At 40.0% G+C, this 20,223-nt stretch overlaps 1 protein-coding gene and 1 long non-coding RNA gene across 3 annotated transcripts in view; one reads left to right on the forward strand and one right to left on the reverse strand.

Annotated features, from left to right (window-relative positions):
• LOC144246514 (uncharacterized) overlaps nt 1–18,591 on the reverse strand; it is a 41,027-nt gene extending 22,436 nt beyond the window's left edge. Inside the window, exons 1-2 of the long non-coding RNA XR_013340218.1 lie at nt 18,397–18,591; nt 17,166–17,259 (exon numbers count right to left, since the gene is read on the reverse strand). This is a non-coding gene — a long non-coding RNA (uncharacterized LOC144246514). The remainder of the gene's footprint in view (nt 1–17,165; nt 17,260–18,396) is intronic.
• GNAL (G protein subunit alpha L) overlaps nt 1–20,223 on the forward strand; it is a 178,568-nt gene that overhangs the window by 46,793 nt on the left and 111,552 nt on the right. The window contains exons 1-2 of one of the 2 annotated variants that reach the window (XM_021527781.3): nt 18,677–19,032; nt 19,392–19,464. In XM_021527781.3, coding sequence (XP_021383456.1) covers nt 18,894–19,032; nt 19,392–19,464 — 212 coding nt within the window. In that variant the 5' untranslated portion in view covers nt 18,677–18,893. Of the gene's footprint in view, nt 1–18,676; nt 19,033–19,391; nt 19,465–20,223 lie in introns of those variants that run through there. The other variant, XM_031503998.2, reaches the window with a different exon arrangement.

Raw genomic sequence — 20,223 nt, forward strand, 5'->3', positions numbered from 1 at the left:
GAAAGGGTTACTCCAATCTTGAATTCAAGGGAAAGGAGTATGGAGCTGACAAGCATTCCTCCCACCAATATTCCCTTTCTGTCAAATACCTATATTATTTTCTTTGTCATCTGGAATCTCTGCATCTGGATAAGGATCTTCTCTCTTCTCCTTTCTTCTCTCTACCTGCATTAAATTTTGCTGCTCCTGAGCAGCACCTTTTTATTCCCATCATTTTTCACTACAGCTTCAATCTCCCTTTCTTATTAGCTCTTTACTTCACTCTTGAATTTTCTTGGCCCTACAATCATGCACTCATGTATGCAGTTCGTCTTTTTAAAAAAAGTTTGATTCTTAAGAATTCTGCTAACATTTATTCAAAACAAAAGCATACAAATGTCAATTGTAGCATTTTTCTTACAATTTTTTTCAGTTTTCTTCCAGTCTTGTTGCGTAAACTGATACTGTTGGAGCACAGTTTAAATTCAGTGCCTAGCCTGTCTCATCCATCCTCTCTTATCAAGTGAAAACTAATCAGCTAGAAATTAATTTGGATATATATTTTTTTTCAGATACACTGTCTTTTAATCATAAAACATGTGCCTGGACTAACATTTGGGCCTAAAATCTGGTGTTGCTTTTTTGACTGTACAGTGAATGCTCTACTCTAAATCCAGGGGAAAAGTGTTGAGACAGAGAAAACTTTCAGATTCTAAGCCATGGTTTGAACAGTCACTTTTATATTGTAGGAAAAGAAGAGCAGCATTTAGAGAAGCTAATATGGTGAGGGTAAAGAAAAATTTATCTGTATCTCAGATTTACATGTGCATTTATTTACAGATGCTCAAATTAAGAGCATTAATGTTACCTGTTTCCTCTCCTGCCCCTTGCCCCAGTCCCCATAAATGTGCCAATCTTCAGAGCAATCGAAAACAGTCCATATATTTTGCTTTGTTTTCTGATCTGTTGAAGTACCCTTTTACATAGAATAACATTATCTGTTTACATATTACTGTGGAAATTTGACTTTGAGGAGACAGTGAGGCGGCATTTTCATTCTGGAGGAGTTGGCAGCTGCTAAGTGTGCAGAAACATTCTTAGTTCTAACCAAGAACAATCTCTAAAGTTTCTTTTTGTGTAATAGATTTAATGACGCTTTGTTCATTCTGGTTAAGCAGTAAACACAGATTCCAGATTGGATGTGCTCCTCTGGAAGAGGTAAGGGCTCGTCTTGGCAACACAGTTTCTGCAAAGGGAAATAGTGTCTCACTCATTTTCTAGAATTCTTCGAATGTGTTTAGGGAATAGTGAAGTAAAGACAATCGGCAGACAATTTTCTTCCTCTTTCAAAGGCCTTTCACAAGTTTTATTTGGGGCGGTCAACTAAGTACTGAAACTGTCACAGGAGACTGATAGAGTAGTCTCATTATGTTAATGTGTTGTCTGTTTATCTGTGTTAACAATGGATTTATGAAAAAGTTTTATGTCTTTGTATATCTGTCAGGAGGAAAAGGAGATATTTTGGCTACACAAATCTAGAAAAGGCTGAGGAACTTGGAAAGGGACCGAGCTAGGGGAATCAGCTGGAACATTTCTTCATTTTTGTCATTGGAAAGCCTATATTTTGGCACAGTTACAGAAGCTAATGACTTCTTTTCTTTGCCTTTGAGACATGTAGTGGTATACTTGCGCTTGTTTTGTTTTGGTTTTTTTTTGTTTGGTTGAGTTTTTTTAGGTTTTTGGTTGTTTTTTTTTTTAATAGTAACAGATTTTCAAGTGTCCAAAAGCAGTTCAAATACCTGTTAAACTCTTCTTTCAAGAGCTCCATTTGCTTTTTACAGCTCTTCACATGTTTGCTTTAGGTGGATCGCAGGCCTGTTTATCTTGCAGAATTTTAACTTTAATATGTGTGGCAAATGGCATTTCAGCTGCTATCTCAAAGCAGCGTTCCCACTTCTGCATATTCAGCATCTCACGTGTTGCGCCTTACCCAATTAATACAGTTCTGAGGTCTGCTTGGGTGAAATGTCTTCAGTCTGTTCTTCTTGATGTGTTGCATTAAACCTCCCTCCATCCAACTGTTATCTACTTACTTACCAAAGCTTTTTTGGTAAAATGTTGCCTTAAAATGTGGCTATATTAACAGTTGCCTTCATACAGTGCTTTTCAGTAATAAGCAAGTGAGAGCTGAAACAAAGAATCAGTAAATACATTAAAGATACTTAAAACGTCAGTAGTTTAAAATTGAATACAGATGCATCCATAGATTAAGAAAGCTTGGAAACTTTCATGTCAGCACTGGAGATCATGAAGGTGGTATTTGTAGAGACTATTTTGGGAAAGAGGATCAAAAGAATGTTGAAATAAAGTATTTAATGGAATCAGGAGGTATCTAGGAAAAATTCTGCCACCTCCAACCTCAATGGTTGTCACATGCTCTTCAGAGATTGAGAAAAAATCTGGTGGCTGATGAATGGTTTCATTTTTTTAAAATTATGAAACCTGGGTTGATTACAATGTTGGTTGTCTACTTATGACCTAATTTACCTCTCATCTTTTCTAATTCAGATCTTATTCAGAATTGCATAATTTACTAAGTTCTGCAAATAGAGATTCAAAATAAATTTTTAGGTGGGCTAGATATGTCTTAAAAAGAGATGGGAAAGAAAAATACACTTCATCAGGAAAAGGGCAAGAGGACACAGTCTCAAGCTGTGCCAGGGGAGGTCCAGGCTGGAAATCAGGAATGTTTTATTTTTTTTTCACAGAAAGGATGATTAGGTTGTTGTGGAGTCACCAACCCTGGAAGCATTCAAGAAGCAACTGGATGTGGCACTTAGTACTGTCGTCTAGTTGACAAGGTAGTGATTAGTGAAAGATTGAGCTTGATGATCTTCGGAGTCTTTTCCAACCTTAATGATTCCATGATTCTATGATCTGTGTATTAATGAGTACATGTTTACATTAACTTGTCTTCCTCAAGTCTGCATGAGACTCTTCATATGATGCCTCAGTTCACCTCTGAAAAACTCCTGCATCACTATCAGTTCTTTCTAAAAAGCATTCTCATGCTTTTTAATGTGCTTTTGTTTGAAAGGAAGTCATCAGTAGCAGTGGATCATAATCTGTTTTTTATCTGAACATTGGTTGAGAAAATTGCCATTTTTGTTCATTTGGAGTATTTGGGCTTTTTTAGCCATGGAAGAACACTTTTCAGAGGACCTAACTAAATTCAAGACAATTACATGAACCGTGTTTATGTTCTTACAGGGAAGTCTGTACCTACCTGGCAGCTCTGAGTTTGCCAAATTGTTGTCATCATTAGACACTCAGGTGACACTGGAGATAAAGGATAAACCCTGAGAGTGCAGTATGTTTGTAGGAACATTGATGACAGATGTACTGTGCAGATTTGGGAGAGGTGGATTCATTGATGGCAGGACAATGGACAACATTAATGGCACTTTAGACCATAATTTGCTGCTTGCTCTTCAGTTCTTTCCATGGTATTCAGCTTTAGTGTTATAACTGAAGAAATTACTTTCAAGCAGGGGAAAATTGAACAAGAAAACAAAAACATTGCATGCAATTTGAGATCCCAGATTTTTTAATGTGATCTACAGCTTGAAGCCCCTTTCATGTGTTCCTCAGAAACAACACTGCTGTGAATGGTGATGCTTATCACTGGAGGAGACCACATGTCCTGAGGTGTCTGTGGAAGAGTCTTGGACAGTATAATCCTTCCCCATCATACAACCAAGCACATGTCTTCTTTGGCCAAAATGCAGACTCTTGCCTCTCATACTAGATGCTTTTGGTACTGTGAAGGAAATGTGTAACAGCTTGCTGTCTTCTAACCAAAGCATGCCAAACATATGGGGAAGGAATACTTTTGGACCCATAAGATGTGTGGTAGTGGAGTCACTGTGAAGGAAGAGGGAGAGAACGGCACAGAAAGGGTGATTGGAACAGGTCCTTTCTGATTCACTCCTTGCTCCCATGTAGGGGAAGAGAAGGGAGGGCTTCAAGACTGGTGCCATCTGATGTCTTGAACTGGGCTTTTAGAGAAGACACCCCCTTGATGTGCTTTGCCTGCAGTTCAGCAGCCATACTCTTATTAGTATGGCTTTGCTGAAACCTTTGCTTTTAAGACAGCCTCAGAGCCTGATGTTGCTCTAGTCTGAAGGCTCTTGTTAATTTTTATCATAAGTAATGCTTTAAAAAAATGATTGAGACATTTTGTGTTATGAATCTGTAGCAAATTAGTTGATGCCATTTTGGCAGCAGCCTTTTGTGTGTGAATTTGGGGGAATCTCTCATCTTGCTACTGTTCTGGGCCTTGAAACTGTAAAAAGTGACACAGCTAGTGATCTCCAATAAAATTCAGGCCAGTCTTTCCTTCTTTAGAGAAATTATTTATAAATGTCGTTGTTGCCAGGCAATTCATAACTATGTAAGTGAGAGAACCTCTTAGTGATATACCTTAATAGCAGAATTAATGATGTTTGAACTTAAGCCTGTTTGTTGAGACTTCATTAGCTTTTCTGCCGAGAAAGCGAGGGTGGGGGAAGTATGCTCCAAACACACGAGTTGTGCACTGGGGCACGCCTGGAGACAAGCAGCCAACTAAGGCCCCTACAGCACTGCTTTCTCACTATTCAACTGCTGTTGTTTCTGAGTTACATCTCTTGTGGGTTCCTTTCGCCTTTTAGTTTATGTCTGTGCTGGATATCTTTTGTTGTTTTAAATTCTACATGTGTGTGATTACCATCAGAAAAGTATTTGTGTGTGTGTATATGTACACCTTTTTTTTTTTTTTTTGGGGGGGGGTTTCTGTAAAGTGATTTCATGACTGAGCATCAAACACATGAGCTGTTTTTACAGTGATGAGTCCTTAGATAATCCTGTTTAGGAGTTGATTTTGCTTTGATTTTGGTTTCAAACTGTCTGAACTGGAACTGCTTGGAAGCCTGCTAACCACTACCCCGTGTTGATGACGGGTAGTCCCTGTATTAAACTTCTTAATGTCCTGCAGCAAAGTTTTTCAGTTTCCTAGAACAAGAGGATCTTCTTATAATCATAAGTGTGAAACATAGTGCTGTGTATTACAGTACTGGATTTTTTTATCAGAAGAGCCCTCTTTTACTGAGAGTGAATTCCTAATGCTAAGAGGCAAAAATCATGTTTTACTGCTTTTACTACTTGGCATGTCCTCAGACAATTTGTTTGTTGTGCTGGATCATCACGGGGTCTGTTAGATCATCTAATTGAAAAAAAAGGGAGTTTGTAGTCCTGGAACATCTCCAGAAGTTGTTTGTTCCACAGCCAAGTCCCTCCTATGCTCTGAGGTCATCTCCATAAGTCATGTTTATTATGTTTAATTTATTTCCCTATTGCACACTTGGAATCTAAAAATTTGTAATGAAATATATGACATGAAGTGCATTTTAAAAATAACAATGTGAATACATCTCTAAGGTTGGTCACATGGCCTTCAGCCTTAGGTTGAGGGTTACTCATTTGGTACTTCGACTGTAATGTGCTGATTAGCATTGCTTCTAAGATATAGATAAGGTACTGAACAACGGACAAAGTTTTTTAAAATGAATATATATTTGTTTGTGGGGGGAAAAATGAACATGCTTAGCTTTCCATGTTTTCACATCTGATTTTTGAGGAAAAGTAGATACCTTACAACATGTTCTATTAACATCAGGCCTGCACAGTTTATACCTTTGTTTCTGATCACAATGTCCCGAGTTCTTCCCTCACCAGTTCTAATCAAGCTTTTCTTGAAAAGTATATTTGAGGGTAGGGTGTGTCAGGTTTTTTTGTTGTTCAAGATCATTCAAAACCTAATCTGCTGCTTAAAAGAGGCACTGAGAAATGGGGTGGGACTTTAGAATTTTATATACTGATCTGTGAGCAGGAGTTTTTCAGGAAATAAGAGTGTTGCTGCTTCTTTTGAGAGAGATTTTTATGTCATATAAATCAGGAAGGAGAGTTTCAATGGGCTAGGTCCTATCTTTATGTAATTACATATTCAGTGCAATCTTCTGAAATGTGTATCATCTGTATCAAAAAGGAAAAGAGACTACTGCTGACAGCTCTTATAAGCATGAAAAGATAGAGAGAGGGGGATTTAAAGTTTATATCGTTCTTTTATGATGGTTGTGGGTTCTCACACAACTTTTTGAAATCATCTGTATGATTTCCTGCAAAACTGATAATACTGATGCTGCTGGTATTGGTTGTTGCAGTGGATGGCAGGTACTGAAGAGGGCCCAAGAAAGAGAGTACAGAGCAGAGGTGTAGTTTGGGGGGGAGGGGGGGTGGGGAGAAGGGGGGGGCAGGGGGAAGAAAGAAATTTATCGAAGAAAGCATCTATAAGAATTAGAGAATGTAGTTGTTCATAAAATGATAGGCTGATCCTGACAATTAGACTTGGAAAGCAAATAAAGGCAATCAAGGCAAGAAAGAAAAGGAAGGTGGTATTGCTTAATGCACTTACTTCCTATTCTAAAGATAGCTATCTCAATAAAAATGTCAGTGGTATGACAGAGCCGTTGTAGACCAGGATGTATTCAGTTTGCTCCAGCTGCCTGACCTTGCCTAGCTGTTGTCTGAAATGAAACAAGCTGTGTTGCTATCAGCACTTTCTCTGAGCTGCTGTGGAAAGTTATATGAATCCCTACTGGTGTCTGTGTAGGTTTTGTGAACTACGGCACTGAATCCTGTTTGCTGCAGATTTTTCAAGCTCAAAGGAAAATTGTTCTGTGTGCCCAGCTCTGCCTCTGCACTGCCTCTCAAAACACCTGGAATAATTCTTATTTGTGCTGTCTGACCTGTCAGGAGCTTAAGCTTAAAACTGGCAAGCTGCTCAGTGATTTCACAGCTTCTTCATGTAGCTCATCTAATCACTGGGCTCTCATTTTGCTTTGTAACCAGTCTTGCTCAATGTAGGTTGACTTTGGGTAGCTTGAACCTAAGTCTTCTGGCATTTTTTTGTGGAAAATAAAGATCTTTCTTCTCCTGTCACACTCTTCCTCCCAGAAAGGAAGTATCAAAGAGCAAGGTCCACCTTGCACACTGAAACTGTATGACAAAACTCGTAGCATTTGCAGGTGGATTCCAGTAACTGGAACATATTAGCAAAATCTGCAAACTTGCATGTTGGCAGGTGGTGTGCCTTCTCTTTGTTCTCTTGTTCTCATAAGTTTGTGTACTCTTGAGTTAAAGGTCTGTCTGTATTCTGACTCTCAGGATTTTTGAGAACATATATGTCTGCTTCATAAGAGGGTTGGTATGGACAGGTCTTTAATACAAGTTGTGGAAGTTGGCATCAATAGTGAAGAAGAGCTCAAAAATAAAAGTACCAAAAATGCAACACAAATAGGGGTATACCTGCAGAATGATGACTAAATTTAATAATGTCCATTATAACTTCATTGCAGCTCTCTACAGTAATCGTTTTAAAGTTTCAAGCAGGGTTTATCTAAAAGAATTCAATTTAGGCATATGCATTATCTTGTTCACTTTATAGAAATATGTACAGATTTCGAGTATTCCCTCTTTTTATGAAAGGTTTGGTCATTTAGAGAAAAAAAATTCAGAAGGTAGTCCTTATAGGCCTTGAATCTTAAGGCAGTTTCATCAGACTCCACGGAACTCTGCCAGTAAAGGTGAACACTCTGTCCACATTTGGATAGTGAGGAGCCTGTGAAAAAGTTGATGAATTTGATTATATCGCTAACTTTAAATGGAGAGGTAACTTTATGCCAAGAGACAGAAAATTTTTGTACAAGGTATCTTCACATCAAGAGACAGAAAATTAACATACAAACCAATAACATACCTATTACCTTAGGCTTTTAATTACATAATTCTACATGGAGAAAAAGGGAAGCTCTGATATGTTCCTTGCTTTTCATTTTTATTTTAAGGGAAATTCAGGCTTGCCTCAGTGAGTTGACAGGTAAATGCTAATTTTCAGATATACTAGCATCAGTACACATAAGGCACTTTATTCAAATTGTCGTAGCTTGCAGTTGTGGTAGAATTTAGAGGGGGAGGATTTTAAAGTACAAAAAAATAATGCAAAGGATAATGTATTGTCAAAATCCCTGTTGAGTGTAGATACAGAGTGGTTTACAGTTTAAGCATTTTTTCCTTCCATCTTTGAGAAGCATCACAGAAGTTGGAGTTGTTTTCATGACATGTTGAAGGTATTAATTGCTTGCTCATATGGATTTTCTCATTGCTTGAGGTCATTTGATGCCTTATGATTAAACTGAACAGCACTGTATTGAAAGATTAAAATTACCATTAGCATTAATTCTTAAGAAAAATCTGGATTCATTAATATCACTAAAAATGATGAATCATCAGCAGAGTTGTTGAACTGTATGCAGAAGCTCTGTCACTTGCGGGTGACCAAGCTCTGTCACTGATTGGTCACTAGCTCTGCACCTTGGCTTTCCAAGTTATTTACACATCAATGAGAATTCACTAATTTTGGCTTGCTGCCATGCAATGCAGTTGCTCAGCTGTATTTCCTGCTAGTAACCTTTACTTGCATTTCACAGTGATTTCTGGGCACTGATTGTTAGATCTCGTAATGAACTCACCTTGAATCGATTTAGAGTTTAGGAAGAGAAAAAGGCATTTCAAGGGAGGGATTGATCCAATAATAATGTAATATATTTTGTAATTAGATATTAAACATCTGTGTTAGAATGATCTTAGTTGTGGCATTGCACCCCACATTTGACTTACTATAAGATTCAGTCCTTTGTGCTGCAGTTGCTTGAAATTGTTACTGATGGTAGAGTTTTGCATAATGTGCAGAGATTTAACTCTTAGTGGATGTAACATCATGTCTTCAGTGTGATGATTATAGCAGATTTTCTGTGTGGCCCATAGCAGAGGTTTCTCTGCTTATCATTGATTTGTTAACCCCAAAATGTTCAAGTGAACAGATTCCAAGCATAAACTTGGAATATGTAACAAAAATATTTAAATCTTGGGTCAGGGTTTTCATGTGCCAGGTAATTAAAAATTTTCAATTAAAAAAAAAAAACAAACACTGTAGCATACACTTGGAATAGAGGAAGCTGTAAAAAAAAAAAAAAAAAAAAAAAAAACAACATTATTTTTGTATTGTATATGGATAATATGGTATTGGTTTGTTTTGTTTATAAGTAATCCAAATACTCCCAGAGTATTTTTCAGTGTAAATCATGACTTTGTGAGTTGCCATCATGTTTGCAATAACAGTTAGATCAATCATCTGCTAAGATTTAGTTCTTAAAATCTGATTGTATAACTAAAAAAAAAAAAAAGAAAACAAACAAAACCTTAATAGCTGTGTAGTGTTTGTATTTTTTTGTCTGTTGATGTTTTGAATTTTTGAAGTGCAGTCTATCCATTCAGTGTTTTCCAGAAAGGCACAGAAAAGAATCAGAATGGTTTAGGTTGGAAGGGACCTTAAAGACCATCTAGTTCCAGCCCCCATGCCAGTGGGAGGGACACCTTCCACTAGACCAAGTTGCTCATGGCTCCTTACCCATTCAACAAGTCCATGGCAACAATAAATTGTGCATTGTATGCTAACACTAATTCAGGATTTCATAGGAAATTAAAATTACTAAGAAGCACAGATTTTGGCAGTACTGGAAGTATTTTGCCACAGCACCGGTTTTTTGTTAATCTTTGGCTGCGTGCTCTGTACAGTTAACAGAAGATAGCGGAGCCATTGGCTCATGCTACAAATCACATAAAATTTCAGAGATAGCATATGGGAAGTATCCAAGTTAAACTGGAAAATGTAGGCACTTGACTCAGTGACATCTTTTTCTCTTTTCAATTTACCTTCTTGCAGGGCATACAGAGAAATAATCTGACGGTTCAGGGAGCTGTAAATAGCAGAGAAGGTAACTGGGGATGGGGAAGCAGTATGGTAAAGGCATGAAGGGAGCCTGAGGAGATTCACAGATTAGCAGGAGGCTATTGTTTGCTGACACAATAGAAGGAATAGGCTCCAAAAGGTGTGTGGATGTCTGCCATCTTCTGCCTCCTTTCCCTCTGCTGGATTGCACTTCCACAACAGAAACAGCAGCTCACCATGATAAAGTGGATCATGATGAAAGGGCTGCCCAGGTGCCCTCTCTCCCCTGAGACAGTTGCACTACTCTCTGAGCTGGACCAGGGTGGATATTGAGTGATGTTTTCTCCAGTCATGCTCTTACCAAATCCAAGCTCTTTTGGCGGCTTGAATCTAATTTCTTTTCCTGTCTCATTTACACATGGCTTGCAGCATATCAAGCCAGAATTGTTAAATTAGGTGAAACAGTTCAGTTTGAAATATATTAAATTGTTTTCTCTAGTCATGGGAAAGCTCTCCTATACTTCTCTGGAAAGCAGCAATGTGCCTTTTGATTTCTGTAAGACAAAATCAGTGGTTCTGACCCACATTTCTGGATACAACATAGTCTGCAACAGCCCTTTGCAGTGTTCCTGCTGTAGTAGGAAGCTGCAGCCCTTGTGCCCAGGATGACAAGACAAGCCATGGTGTGCTGTGTGCTTCAGCTGGTCATCACAGGCAAACACAGTGATCCCTGGTCTGTTAAATCCTGCTCCTCCTCCCTGCTCTGATACCAGCCATCTTCAAGGGAGGTGACCAATGCTGATCATGCTTTCCACAGATTCCTGTAATGTTACTATTTTTCTCTTTGTAAGGAATACCTTATTTGATTGTTCTGGGCCCCCAGTTTGGCATATTAGGAGGGCATATCCTTGTTTAGTTTTGATTTGTTTTCATGGTCACTCTGACAGCTCATGGTCATTCTGAGATGAAATATTTTGAGAAATTAAGCTTTCAGAGGGGAGGACTTTATGACACAGGCAGAAGAGCTGCATTTGAGATGAATATACAACTCATTTTTAGGCATTTTCTATATTTTTTATAGTTTCTGCAGCCTCAATAAAATTATATAAAAATAATTATATTGAATAAACTTCTGTCATGCACTCTGTGCCTTTTACAGATACAAGCCTTGAATCTTTATGAATGTACAGCTGTCCATTCCAAACACACTGTAAATTGTTGCATGGACCACAAGCATGTGAATGGTACTGAGGAGTTTTAACCTAGCTTAATGTAAGTCATTTGCATGTTCAGACAGAGCATCCTTGTGTGCTTCTTCCAAACTCTCCTCTTTGTACACAGTGTTAAAGTGGTTTGTATTTCTGATAAATATTTTGCAGGGTTAGCCTTTTTAATAGCTGATTTTTCCTACATAAGCAAGCAGCACCCTACGCAATCTAAAGGTTAAGAACAGATTTGTCAATGAAAATTTATAGTGCTTGATTTTATTTAAATCAAGTGTTCTCAATTAGTGTCCATGTAAAAGAGCTATGTAATAGAATACAATAGTCATAATGTATCTAATGATCCTTAAGTGGCAGATTATGATCATATCTTTATTAGTGGTAGTAATAGTGGTGACAGTGTTGCTGACAGGTTAAACCATTTCTTACGACAATGGCTTTTGTACTGTTGCATCAGGATCAGAAATGCAGCTCCTGAAGATTTGCATATTGTGAAGAATAGGCTGCAAAGACATGGAAGCATAATCTTGTCATTGTGTTTAGTGATGTGGGTGGCAGATTGTGTGTAGCTGATTGTGAGCAGGAAGAGTCTGCGTATGGGTAGGTTTAAAGCCCTTTAAATGTTTTAGGATTGGTAGGCAAATTGGTTGATGATGTGTTGTTGTAAGTTGTTAAATATTCCAAGCACCTATAGGCTTTCTAAAACCTTCTCAATGTTTTAAAACATACAGTGCAGTGTCTGAGCAGCTGCATTAGCTGAAACTGCTGGATTGAACCCCTTTTACACTTGTGCTATTCCTAACCTCAGACACTGCTGTGATAGTTCTGCATAGCCATTGTGCTGCATCATTGGGGCATTAGATTTTAAAATTTTAAGGAGGTTGCAAGGCATCAAGCTAGAATGGTTCTCTTTTAAAAACAAACAAACAAACAAGAAAACCCCAAACCATAAAACAACCAAAACCAAGCTTACAATTATGTAGATTGTACAGAAATGTGACACCATTGTTGATAAGTCTGAAACTTTAAACCCAGAGAAAATGTTACCATAGTTTAGGAAATTTTCTTACACTGTATGTTTTTATTGTAAAAACAAACTTCTTCTTTCCCAAAGTATGTGAGAAAATACAGATTCCTCAGTAACTTATTAAATGGTTTGTTCCAAAATGTCTGCAAGTTCTGTGGACTTTCCAACCTTTCCCCCTTCTCCTTCGTGCACCAATGCTTTTATCACCTTTCACCCCAAGTGAAATGATCCTGTGAGAAATATTTGCTCCAAAGAATCTAATCCATGTTAAACAAGCAGCCCAGTAAATACTGGAAAAAACTTCTGTGTTTTGGTAAAAATGAGATCAGTAAAATCATATGAGTTTGAATTTCATGAACTTGTTCTATCAGAATAACATTTGAGACTAGCAGTGAATAAAGTGACTAAATAAACAGTAGAAAAAGAGAAAATAATAGTCTTACTTTCCAGGAGATTATCATGCTTTACGATTGTATTTCCCCCTCTGCCACATAGGTATGCAGATGGAATAGTCATCTATATAGTCTGCTTGGTCTTCATATTGACCATTTTCTCTATACAGAGAAATAAATAAATTCATGTCATGAAAGCCTGAAGTTTAATTGTAACATAAACATTATTGTGGAAAGGACCACATGGGTCAACAAGCCATCTCTCTTCAATTAAGAGCAAATATGTGAGAGCTATTTAATCCAGAGATCATCTGCTTTGTATAAATATACTCTAGAACTACTTATAGGAAACTTAAGATCTAATATCACAAAAGGCCAAGCAGAACATGACTCAACAGGTATTTGTTACAAGCAGATGTATAGTTTAAAAAATTAGATACTTCAGGAGAAAAATACTGGGCTGTTGTTTATTCAGTAAGTTTTGATCTTTTATCTGGATTTACTAGTCATGCTGCCAAGGAAAAGCTGTATTTCTGTGGTAAACATTATTGATGTAAATCAGGTCGTGAGTGCATGAGGCTACCAACTTACTGGGAACATTATTTCCTGAAGCGAATTTTTAATGATTGCTCTTGTGTGTAATTGCATGTTAGAATCCTTAAACAGGGTTAAGAAACAGTTATAGAATTCCTAACTTCATGTTAAGGTAGTTGAATGCAGTGATTTTCTATATTTGTAAGAATTTTCTATTGAGAGATACCACTAACCATTCAGGCAATTCACAGGAATTAGAGCATTACTTTTTAAACATATACTTCCTTTTGGTTTTTTGGTTTTTTGGTTTTTGGGGGTTTTTTTAAATTAACTATTTCCTGGAGTAGCTAAAACTTAATTTCTCGAGCAAAGAAGTTAAAACAGCTGAGAAGAAACTCAAAATATCTCTAAGTTTATATCAAGATAGAGGGGTAATATAAGGAGATCACAGTTCGGATGTGTTTGGGGTAAATGTAGAGAAAATCTAGCTCAGCAGAATGTTGTCTAAAGACCAGGAGTGGAGGCAGGCATGCTATGACTGTAAAAGTCCTGCTCAGAGGTGTTCCTTGGAGTTAAAGGTGAGGTTAAGGCACATCACAGTTACGTTCAGTGTCACCCATGTTAGTTTTCCTTACAGTTTTTTGTTCCTGTCCAACTAGTGAGATCATGATAGTTGATCTGAACATTTATTATTAAATGCAAAATTTTACGTGACATATAAAAGCTTTTAGAAAATGCAGACATGATTTGGCTTTGCTGTTGCAGCTGTGCAAGATGTTAGTCAGCATGTTGCAGAGAATCCAGGACATATCTGCTGTATAGATTTTACTCCTTTTCTGAAAGTGGTAACTTCAGCTATAATTCTAGCTGACTTCTTTATTTATTGATTAATTCACTTCTAAATTAGGGCAATATTAGCATGTTTTGCCTGGCTTTAATCTGTTTAATCCTAATGACTCCCCTAAACAACTGGTTAGAACTAATTTTCCACTACCTTAAAATGGGAACGTATTACTTTGTTCAAGGGGTGGGGAGGGAAGTTGGGGAAGTGTCCTCAGCGTGTCCAGCCAAGTGAAATTCCTCATAAATTGGGATACTGACAGAAAAGCGCCTCCTGTTTTGCCAAAAATGTAACATATCCTATAATACTGTTGTCTTGCAAATTCATCAAAAGAAGTGTCCCTTTTGCTTATTGCAAAGGCATCCGTGTCATTTTGTTTAACAATGTTATTTCCTTGTAATAGGTAAGAATATTTAAACCACAGGAGGTTGCTTATGCTTTAAAATTCTATTAGGATGTTGCTGGATTTATGTTAGTTTCAATCAGCTGCTTCTGCCTCTGGTACCAACAGATGGATGTGTGTGGAATGATGCCATGTGCGTCTCTCTTCATAGCTAAGGAATTTCTAGTCAGAAAAGACAAGAATAAACACCGGAATTACCTTACCAGTAAGGGTCTAAAGGGAAGCCCTGAGCTGACAGGATGGCCATAGCAGAAGTTTCCTGTTCCCTCTGCTTTCTTGTGGGTCATGGATGAGGAATAACTAGTTTGGATGAGGAATAACTAGCTTGAATGAAAGAGCATTGTCTTCTTTCTTTAGTGTAATCATACTGCAAATACGCTTTTCACCTAATGCTTTTCTACACAGGCTTCCCGAGGAGCATCTTGGTCCTGCTAGATGTAATCCTCTCCTTCACAAATACTTTCTCAAGGCTAAAGGCTGTCATTGTCATTTCTGTGGACTGCTGCCTGCAGTTTTTCTGTGGAAAACTTTTCTTTTTCTTCAGACTATTATCTTAAGCTCACAGCCTTCTACTCCATCATGTGCCTCCTTTCTCCTCTGCTTTCTCCCTTTTGCTGCTTTCTCCCTTTTGCTCCCTGTGCTGCACAAAGATGGGAGAGGAGTAGGCATGGGAGAAGTTGGTTTGTCAGGTGAGTTACATTGTGGCAGCTGCCAAGTAAAGGAGTATGGCTTGGGGATGAGGACAGCAAACCATGTCAGGGAGCCAAGAACCTACTCAAAGCTTTGCCAGGCCCCTCAGCGTTGCCCGACCCTCTTCGGTGAATTTGTCCTTAATCAATGGACATGAAGGCAATTCGGGATCAGGTCCATGGTCACTGTGCAAATGCATACCTCCTATTTTCTGGCATCATCCTGCTTCTTAAAACAGATGAGCCCCTCTCAAAAAATTGTAATGACTTTTTTGAGGTCGTTGGTTTAAACAAAAGGATGAAGGTTAGATTTGTTTTTGAGTGTGGTACTCACTTCTCTGCAAAGTACATGCTGTTTTTTTCCTAAACCTTTAGTCAGTATTTTTAACACAGTTAGAGTCATAATTTTTTTGGTTCATGGTTCACATATCTTATAAAACTCCAAATGTAGTCTTCCACTGAGTGTGTACTTTTGTGTTAATATTTGACATCTACACAGAGAGAAACTTACCAGTAATTTATTACTAGAGAGAAAAATTATTTTTCTTGTATACCTATGTAGTTACAATTAATTTTTCTCTTTTTTTTTCCTTCTGAGTTTGATGCTGAGCTGGAGTAAAAACTAAACCACTAGTGAGTTGCATATCCTGATTTGCAACAGTAGGCTACATGAAAAAGAGAGGTCAGTGAGGAGAAGCAGAGATCAGGTCACCAGTGTTACACACCTAGTACAGTGCCCATACTTGAGGATAGTGTCAGCAGAGAGTTCAGAGATCCCTCTGAAAGTTGATGCAGGAAGACTGGCAGGCCAGAAGATTCTCTTTACCAGTGGCTTAGGTCCTTGCTATGCTTTTGATTACCTCCATCTTTCTATTTTCTCTTTTTAAAAAAATGGAACCAAAGCCATAAAGGAAGCTGTGAAAGGGAAGATGGGCTGCAAATGGTCTGCAGTGTTGCTATATAGAAACTTTCTCCACTTTTACCTAGTGTTTGCAAGAAAAAGCTCTGCATCAGTCGTGCTCTGGATTGGAGGGGCAACTAGGTCTCTTGAGCTGCATCTGTAGGAGCTCCACATTAATTCTTATTGGGGTTTTGTCCCTTCTTATTCCAAGCAGAAGAGGCATGAGAAATGTGGGCAGGAGTGGCCACCCAGTGTGGCTTCAGCTGGGTTGTCAGTCCACTCCCCATATGCAAATATGGCCTCAAGCAAGCAGCTTGTGCTCCCCAACATTCAGCCTGAGGCTCACAAACAGTGCATTCTGAGGAAAAAGCAAAGGGAGGGTTGGGAATATAATTACAGCTAAAAGTTCTTTCTGGGTACAGGTTGCTTGCACATATCATTCTTGAACTGTGTGATCTTTTCTCAGGAGGAAGAGACCCAAAAGGGTCATGGGGTTTTTCGAGGGAGAGAGAGGAAATGAGAAATACTTTCCCTCTTTTGGAGAAAGGTAAAAGCAGGATATACCAGGATCCTGTAAAATTCTGTTTATTGGCACTGAGCCGTTTCAAAGCTGGGAACAAGCCTGCACCAAAAATCCCAGTGTTAGTACATGAAAGAGGAAAGCTGCTGGGGAGAGGAGGGGAAGAAACAAGGCAGATTCCTGCAGACTGACTGATACTAGCCAGGTTTGGGACTCAGGTCTCAAACTGAGGTATGTACATAGGTAATTAATATTGCTACACACGTCTTGTGCATCATAAATTACAGCTTCTAATACTGAAGGACTATGAAATTTCAGACCCAGTTAGTGATTTCTAACCAAGCCATTCAGTTTTGAGCTCTCATAGTGCTGTGGCAGGGAGCAAACATGACTGCTTTTCACAAAAGCTATTCATCATATATCCTGTGTCTGACAGCCTCCAAAAACAGCATCACCCTGAACTGTGCTTCCAAACCTATCTGTGTCTGAGGTGCTTTTTGCCTCTCCAGACAGAAAAATGTCAATAGGAAAAAAAGAAGTCTGTCCTAAGCAAAATATGCAGCTTAAAAATGCATATTTTGGCTTGGCAGGTCCTGTCAATCCTGAAGTGTGTTCTGCCCCCAGCATCCCCCATCTATATAAGAAGGAAGATGAAAACAGCAACAGCTTCCAGAGTCAAGATCAAGCAGTACCATAAAACCACATCTCTGGCACTTGAATTCCATAGTCTCCTGAAAACTCCGCATACCCAACCGCAGGTGGAGCAATACCTGTTCATTTTCTGGGTCCTGCCCTTTTCACCTTCCTGATGTGTGCTCAAAGTAGACAGTACCAGTTTCTCTTCCTTGATTCAACATTTCCCACCTGAGTGAGGGAGCCATTGAAAAAAAAACAGAAACAACTAAACTAAATCCTTTTGCTTGTAAAAATCTAGGGGTTTTTTTTGCTACACACTTTTCAAGTGTGGCAATTTCTCTTTTAGTTGGACCAAGATTTTGCACATTTATGTATCTGTCAAAATACTAAGTTTTCAGTAAGCCATCTTTGAAAGTTGGGGACTAATACTATTTGGAGATAAAAGCTGAAAGTATTTGGGGACTGCAGAGTAACGTCCATTCCTTTTCTAGTCTTCTTGTGTCTCAATGTATCAAGCATCACGTCTGAACAGTGCAGGTGGTTTCTATGCAGGGGGAGTTTAGGATGAGCCAGGTGCTGTATTGCTGCTTTTGCACTGAGGTGCCAGTTTGCAAGGCAAGAGGTTTGAAGCAAAAATGAATATCTATAGGGTTGTCTAGCTTGAAGTTTCATTTTAGGATCTAAAATGGAGGCAAATGAAGGAACGGAGATACGGTTTCTTGTCGACATTTGTTGTTGTAGTGATATTAGACATGCATATTATCGTGTTGAGATTACACGTTATCGTGAGCTGTTTGGACAGCGTCATTTTCTGGTTCAGCCAATGCAGTTTGGAATATTGAAAAAAGGCCCATGTGCTGCCGTGACTACCTGTGTGGAAAGGGATATTTTGTTGGTTAAGAAGTCGAGGCAGGGTGTTTGTGCATACGCGTGCTCTGTGTGTCGGGGCTCACACGGGCAGACCCCGGCCGGTCCCACACCCTGGGGCTGGCTGCTGCTGCCGCAGGTCAGTCACGATGGCAGCCATCACCTGTGCCAGCGTGGGATTCTAGACCCAGGAGTGCCAACCCTCGCTCTGGGAGAGCGGCCGGGCTCCCCCAGTACCGCCAGGAACGCGGGGAAAGGTCGGGAAAAGCCCCCCCGGGTCCCCGCGGCTCCCTGCCCCTGCGGCAGGCCGCGGGCGAGGGTCCGGAGGCCGCGGTCCCGCGGCGGCGATGCCAGCTCCGGGTTTTGGCGGCAGCAGCGCGCCCGGGCCCGGGGCCGCCGGGCGGGGCGGGCGGGGCGGCCCGGGGCGGGGGGCGCGGACCCCGCGGCGCCGCCTGGCCCCGGCCCCGCAGGATCCAGGTAGATCCGTCCGGCTTTTACCTTTCTCCTTCGGCTTCCCTGCGCGTAGGGCTGGTAGCGGGGCTGTTTCCTGGTCTCGCAGAAAGAGGCAGTGCTGAGTTAGGAAGACAAAAATAGACCTTTACAGAGAAATATAGGGATTGTGTGCGCGGTGGGGAGGGAGAGCGGAGAGCGGCACCCGGCTGGTTTCCAGGAGGAGCCCTTTTCTCCCTCTCGTTGCATGTTAGGCATTTTTGCACAGCTTTCTCCCCCCACCCCCTCCCCGCCGGGGCAGGGTTACCTCTGCCGCCTGCTCTCCGCATCTCTGGTGGGGAGCGAAGCAGCCAACTCCGCTGCGATCGGAAAGCGGCCAGAGACCATTTTATGTGAGCGAGCCGGGTGGGAAGAAGCGGAGAGAAACCGTCGCAGGGATACACACGGATATAAAGACTTGTCTTCTGCCTCCCCTCCACTCCCTCCCCCTTGTAAATACTAAATCTGAGAAGGCAGCGATTTGACATCCACCCTGAGCAGCGGCTATGGGGTGTTTGGGCAACAGCAAAACGGAGGATCAGCGTATCGATGAGAAAGCGCAGCGAGAAGCCAACAAAAAAATAGAGAAGCAGTTGCAGAAAGAGAGGCTGGCTTATAAAGCGACACACCGCTTGCTGCTGCTGGGTAAGGAGGAAGCGGCAGAGGTGGGGGCCGGGGCGAGCAGGGCGAGGAGGGGGCAGCAGCCCCAGCCCGAAGGGGCGGCGGGCGCAGCCGAGAGGGGAGATGCGGCGAGCGCCTTGGCTATGGAAAATGTAGGCTGCTGTATTGAGCAATAAGCGAGGCGTCCACAGATCGAGCTCAGCGCCTGAGCCACATGGATGCACACATACAGAAATGCTGCCGAGGTGGGAGATGCTGTCGCGTCAAAAAAAAAAAAAATAAAAATAAAAAAAACAGGAAAAAAAGCCCACCAAAAAAACTCTCCGACCACCTAGCCTGAACTGTGTATCACAATGTTCTCCCTTTCCTTCTTTCTCTTTTAGGGGCTGGTGAGTCAGGAAAAAGCACTATTGTGAAACAAATGCGAATCCTACATGTCAATGGATTTAATTCAGAGTAAGAATTATTGACACTTTGTGACTTATTTTTCCTTAAATGTTGGAAACAGGTTAACACACAGTACGCTAGGAAATTTCTCCTCTCATCCCCTATGTTTTGGTGGCATGACACCGTGTTTCGAGGGAGGGAGGGGAGTGAGAATAAGGAAATTGCTGCTATTGTATGTTTGCATTTTCTCCTTCTGGCCCCTTTACTGTATTTTACACTGTTGCTACTGCAGCGCTTGACAGGCCCCTGTGTAGCAACAATATGGCGACTACTTTTTACATAGAAGCAAATAACCAAATATTGCATCTGTCTGCAATATAAAAATACATGTCAAATCATAATCAGATGACACTGTGTGCTGTTTTTCCGGTTCTGGGGTTAGCATAAAACTGAAACTAATTTTGGCTATTCGTTAGAAATTCTCCTGTTTTGTGAGGCTACATCATTTTCTCTCTAAAGAACTCTTTGCCAGAAATCATTATTAATCCATAGCATGCATTTTAGATATTTGTTGGCCTTCACCTATGTGTTGTTAATTTAGAGCATGTTTACAATATGCTGTAGAAATAAAAGAATGACTTCCAGTTCTATCAGGGGAAGCTTTGGCTGTGATTGAATGATTTAAAAAGTATATTAGGGATTAATGTGCACTGCTCTTCATACTATGCAAGAAAATGGATAAGGGCAAAATGCATTTGTCTTGCCTTTTTTTTTTTTTACTGTTAGTATGTTTTGATGTTTGAAGAACAGATAAACAAGCAATCAGTG

This window comes from Lonchura striata, chromosome 1 (genome assembly GCF_046129695.1).
Source record: "Lonchura striata isolate bLonStr1 chromosome 1, bLonStr1.mat, whole genome shotgun sequence".
Lineage (NCBI taxonomy): Eukaryota > Metazoa > Chordata > Aves > Passeriformes > Estrildidae > Lonchura > Lonchura striata.